The following is a 6,000-nucleotide window of genomic DNA, read 5'->3' as shown; positions in this document are numbered from 1 at the left end:
ACAAATGCGATTAGGATGTTTAACAAAGCGCCTATCTCATTTAGTTATGAATGGTCGCCGTTACTGGTGTTACAGTTATGCGTGGACGTTTGCATATGTCACAGAGCTTGAGTGAGAGCATATGATATTTGTGACGTTTGTCACTTTCTGGACAGTATCCCTGCGGGGCCTAAACGTCCACCACAGTCAAGCTTTGCCACTCCGGCCTAGTGGCGCGACAAGGCCAGGCCACTCCTCTGCGCCACCAGAGGGTGCACAGGTTCCTTCGACACCCCGCTGCATCTGCGCCTAATCCCATCGGCGGCCCGGCGGCCCTTCCCATTATGACCACTAGAGGGTGCGCGAGCTCTTCCAACAGACTGCTGCGTTTGCGCCTGCGCTGCATCCTCAGCCTGGCAGCTCCTCCTCTCCGCTCCCGCCCCGCCCCGCCCCGCCCCGCCCCGCCCCGCCACGCCCCGCCACGCCCCGCCCCGCCACGCCCCGCCACGCCACGCCACGCCACGCCACGCCACGCGCACAAACGCTCCACCTCCGTTGCCCTAGGTTGCTGTTTGTTGACTTCCGGGAACGCGGTCACCTCAGATACGCACAGCCTCGCTATGGAGGCCCGAGGCGCTATCGCGGCCTGCTGGGTGGCTGAAGGACTACTTTAGGTGCAACCGAATCGCCCCCATTGTCTTTTCGGCCCAGGCGCAGATTCCCGGTATTGCCCTCGTTATGGGGGAACCTGAGGAGGAAGTGCCCGGTGAGTCGCGCCCGCAGTTGTGGCGGCGGGCCCAGAGGGAGGGCGGGCGGCTATGCCCCGCCTCCGGGCCGGCCCCATTAGGGGACTGTGTCTGGCGGCAGAAATCTGTCTGGGGCGGGAGCTGTACTCGCACCCCAGTTAAAGACTGAGGAGCTAGGAAAGAGGGACTGAAGGGGAACAACGGATAAGGGGGAGGGCATCTGTCTTTTTTTTTTTATTCTTGTTTTTAATCCTCTCCCTACCCGAGGATATCTTTATTGATTTTAGAGAGAGAGGAGGGTGGGAGAAAAGAAAGAAACCATGATGTGAGAGAAAGAGAGAAACATCGATGGGGTTGCCTCCGGTACTGCCCGGACCGGGAAGCGAGCTCTTTTGGTATACGGACGAGGCTCCAACCAACTGAGCCACTCATGTCTCTTTCGTTCTTTTAAACTAAGCTTTATATGAGTTTCTTAAAGTTAGAGGCGGATTTTACCTTCCTGTAAGCTTCCCTAAATTCCTTCTAGGTCTCCAGAATCCAGTTATGTATTGAATACCTTAAAGAATGGGTGATTAGGGGGCGCGAGGTAAAAGAGGATGGGGAAAACGACTTAGAGAACAGAGGTGAAGAGGGAGCCATTAGTGGGGTTTTTTTAAAACACTTTTTTTCTCAGTCTCGCAATATACTTCATATTGTGACGTCATAGTACTGCGTAACAGAAATAGACGTTTCGTGAAGCAGTAGTCTAACCACTTGGGATGTACTCCTCAGATATTTTCTATAATACATTCCTTTAAAAATGCTCAATGTGACCCACTGAATTGATTTTCTGACCCACTAAAATCAGTCACGACTAACAGTTGGAACAAAAACCCTGGATTAGAGTAGAATCGTGCATTCACTGAAATAAGTATGAATTTTCTATGACGCTCTTGACTCTACCATAGATTCCTGACCTCTTGGGGTTCACAGCTTAGTGAGGGATACAAGAGAGTAAACAAAATGACAATACTCATACAGTTTGGTAATAGGCTGCAGGGCACCAGAACAGACACACCAAACCCTGACTTGGGTTGAGAGTATCAGGGAACATTTCTTGGGGAGCCAGAGCAGGAAAAAGCAGTTAAAATTATTCATTCTAGGGAAACTCAGAGCCTATTCTAGGCCTACCGGGCCTGCCACATCTGAATTATCAGTTAGAAATTAGGTGCCTCACAGTTGTTCTCAAAAGGTTTTCCACGTGTCTGGTCTCATGCATTAATATTTATTATTAATACTTATGTTCACTATGTTTTCCTTTCTGGTACCTATTAGTTTCTTTATGTGTGATCATTCTCTGAGATTTCCTTAAAGGCTGGATCTGGCCTCCTGTTTGGGTGCGCGTGTGTATTAAATCATTATTGGTGACTGGTAGGGGTTTTTGGCCTCCAAAATGCTACTGGGTCAAAGATCCTACATCCTGGTGATGCTACGATGAAACTCAACATTATCCTGTTTCTGCGTGTGGAGAAAAGCCCTCAGTAAGGGGCTAGACCATGAGGTGTTAACCAGAGTGAGTTGGTCCACTGGGTGACAGCAGGACTATTTGCAATTGAGGACTGCCCTCCTTGTGATAGTATATGTCTTACTTTGTATAAGTAAATTAATAATACATAATTGAGCAGAGTTCATACATGAAATTAGAATGAGGTCTGAGGAGTAAGAAGACAATTAAGGGAGAGGAATGAGGGTGTAAACAGTTTTGTAGCAGAGGCAAAGCTATCATGAGATGAGGAATATGAATAAATTACTGAGGAAATGGTACCAGGTAACATAGTAAAAGCTGTAAATTAAAAACTATCATATATTTGCAGATTCGGGTGCTGTGTTTACATTTGGAAAGTCTAAATTTGCTGAAAATTTGCCCAGCAAATTCTGGTTTAAAAATGATATACCTACATATCTTGCATGTGGAGATGAACATACTGCTGTTATTACAGGTTAGTATTAAAGTCTTAAATATTATAGATACAATGTGTTTTAAACCTATTGAAAATAACCTAAAAAAGGAAAATAATCTAGAAGGTCTTGGTTTTTTTTTAAATTTTGCCAGAGAATTTTGACAAATTGATTCATCAAGTCTTTTAAATTTCAAGTTTTCCTTAGTGTATTTAAATATAATTTCCAATACACACAACTTTCTTAGAATAAATCTGTTTTAATAGATCTATACAATCAAAAAACTATTACTGGCCCTGGCTGGTGTAGGTCAGTGGATTGAGTGTGGGCCTGCGAATCAAAGGATCATGGTTCGATTCCCAGTCAGGGCACATGCCTGGGTTGCAGGCCAGTTCCTGGCAGGGACAGACGAGAGGCAACCATACATTGATATTTCTCTCCCTCTCTCCTTCCCTTCCCCTCTAAAGATAAATAAATAATAATTTTAAAAATATTTAAAAAATATTACTGTATATTCTTAGAAACTCTTTTACACCTAACAGTTTAGCTATAGGTATATGGATGAGGTAACCTGTTTCAACATGGAAAATAAGGACACCTTTTAAGTGTAGCATTTTTATTAATTTGCAATAACTTCATCTCACATTACTTTATATTGAAAATGTTTCAATTTATTTCTTTTTCTTTTCCACCAGGAAATAATAAACTTTACATGTTTGGCAGTAACAACTGGGGCCAGTTAGGATTCGGATCAAAGTCAGCTGTTTGCAAACCAACGTGTGTCAAAGGTTTGGGATCTTTTCTCCTTTATCATTTTAGATACCTAACTAAAATATTCTCATATTGATTGTGTAGTTCTTTAATATGATATTATAAATTATACATATTATAAGTAATATTATAAATAAATACTTTATTTTCTGATATTTTCTTGAGATTTATTGTCATTTAACTTTATTTTTATGACACTTAGAACTACTGTTACATGTTAGGATCTAAAAATCACATTGATTTCAAACCCAGATGCTACAAAAGAAGTAATAATTCTGCTATATTGCACTTGAACATTCTTTTCTCTCGATGTTTGTAAATATACTTAAATACTACTATTCTATACACAGAGAACAAAAATATGTTAGAATTTTGGGCTCTGTCTTAGTGATCTTTGCAACCAGGTATGCAAGCACTTAGGATATGTTCTATAAAGGTTTTTTTAATGTGTAAATGAATGAATGAAGAACTTTAACAAAGGTATATATATATCTATGAATATTGGATTTACAGTGTTTCATTGAGTGAGGTAAAAGGTAAAATTGATGATAGTGATCACAGATTGGGAGAAAGATCAGGTTGGTACTGGAGGCAGCATAACAGAATGCAGTGGCTCTCTGTGCATATTACTTACCTGTGGAGTTTTAATAATATATAGAAGCCTAGGTCTTAACTCAGACCTACTGATTCAGAGTCTCCAGTGGTGGGGCTGAGCTATGTGTATTTTTCTCAGAACTCCCCTGGTTATTTTTTAAAGATTTATTTTTAGAGTGAGGGGAAGGGAGGGAGAAGGAGCAGGAGAGAAATATCAGTGTGAGAGAGAAAAATTGACTGATTGCCTCTCATATGCACCCCAATCGAGAACCAAACCCACAACTCAGGCATGTCCCCAACTGGGAATTGAACCTGCCACCCTTTGCTTTGCTAGAGATGCCCAACCAACTGAGCCACACCCCAGTCAGGGCTCTCCTGGTTATTTTGATGCACAACTAGTTCTGAATACTTTTGGTTTAGTTGACTTTATAGTCAGACAGACTTGGGTTTAAATCTCAGCTCTACCACTTATTTACCATTTGACCTATATTATTTATCATTTTTATAACCATTTCACATTTTAATTGTCATATTTTTAGCTTTAAAACCTGAAAAGGTGAAACTTGCTGCCTGTGGACGGAACCATACCCTAGTTTCAACAGGTATGGCATTTGATTTCTATGACTTCCTGCCCAATTTGAGGTCTTGTTCCAGTACATTTGTAACTTTGTAAAATTAGTAGAAGTGACATCTTGGTAACAACAGTAGAATTTTTAAAGCTGTAGATGGATAGTATACTTGTTTGCCTTTGAAAATATGTAGATAAATGGTAAATGGCTGAAGAAAAAGCTCGTTTCCTTGGATTATGTCAGGGGGCAGCATCTCCTTACCTATGTGCACACATCAGGGTGTGGTTGTTCCTGTTCATATTCTTCATTTTCTTAGGGTGCGTGGGAGCCAAACCCACTCTCACAAAAACCTCTTTTAATGTTGAGTCAGCACAATTTCAGTTAAAATCTAAACAGGTTCTCTGTGTGTATAGAAATTGACAAGATGATTCTTTAAAAAAAAGATTTTATTTATTTATTTTTAGAGAAAGGGGAAGGGAGGGAGAAAAAGAGGGAGAGAAACAAGTGTGTGGTTGTGTCTCATGTGCTCCCTACTAGGGACCTGGCCTGCAACCCAGGCATGTGCCCTGACTGGGAATTGAACCGGTGACCCTTTGGTTTGCAGACGGGCACTCAATCCACTGAGCCATGCCAGCCAGGGCTGATAAGGTGATCCTATGTTTCTATGTGTGTTGCAGTTGGCAGTGTGATTCTTAAGTTTATATGGAAAAGCAAAGGCCCTAGAATGACCAAAACAGTTTGAAAAGAACAAAATTAGAGGACTAGCACTACCTGAGTCTAAGACCTACTGCAAAGCTACAGTAATTGAGATTGTGCTATTAGCAAAAAGATAGACAAAGATTAATGGAACAGAACAGAATCCAGAAATAGATCCATATACATATACCCAACTAATATTTGACAAAGGTACCAAGACAATTCAATGGAGACAAAATAGTCTTTTCAACAAATGTTCCTGGAACAATTAGATATTTAGGCTCTGGCTATTGACCAGTCTTCCTACCTCCTTTCCCTTCCATAAAGTTTCTGTCTTTAGGCTATTTTCCTTGCCTTGGCTCCTCCTTACCTCTCTGCCCTGTTGAGACTTTTCTTGCTGAAATGTCTTTTCCTTGGATTCTTATCTTTTAAGATGCGGTGTAAGTCTGACTTCTTCCAATGGAGCTTTTGGTGACTATTCAACTTTATGCTCATGTGGTCTCTGAACTGCTAAGTATTTAACCAACTCTGGCACCTGGGTTGCAGGCCAGGTCCCCAGAAGGTGGTATGTGAGAGGCACCCACACATTGATGTTTCTCTCCCTCTCTTTCTCCCTCCCTTCCCTTCTCTCTAAAAATAAATAATAAAATCTTTAAAAAAAAATCTCGTTTTTAATTTGCACTGATTCAGTCTGGTTTTGCCCTCAG

General features: G+C 41.6%; 1 protein-coding gene across 2 annotated transcripts in view; it reads left to right on the top strand.

The window, feature by feature from the left end:
• Positions 1-506: 506 nt before the first annotated feature.
• Positions 507-6,000, top strand: part of RPGR (retinitis pigmentosa GTPase regulator) — a 51,983-nt gene continuing 46,489 nt past the window's right edge. For both annotated transcript variants that reach the window (XM_037165118.2, XM_037165110.2), the window contains exons 1-4: positions 507-745; positions 2,579-2,704; positions 3,359-3,451; positions 4,568-4,630. In XM_037165118.2, the coding sequence (XP_037021013.2) occupies positions 718-745; positions 2,579-2,704; positions 3,359-3,451; positions 4,568-4,630 (310 nt within the window). In that variant the 5' untranslated portion in view covers positions 507-717. The remainder of the gene's footprint in view (positions 746-2,578; positions 2,705-3,358; positions 3,452-4,567; positions 4,631-6,000) is intronic.

The sequence above is a fragment of the Artibeus jamaicensis genome, unplaced genomic scaffold (genome assembly GCF_021234435.1).
Source record: "Artibeus jamaicensis isolate MK-2021 breed Jamaican fruit bat unplaced genomic scaffold, CSHL_Jam_final contig_60, whole genome shotgun sequence".
Classification (NCBI taxonomy): Eukaryota; Metazoa; Chordata; class Mammalia; order Chiroptera; family Phyllostomidae; genus Artibeus; species Artibeus jamaicensis.
Note: the sequence above shows the minus strand (reverse complement) of the source record. Positions and strands in the feature narration are given on the sequence as shown.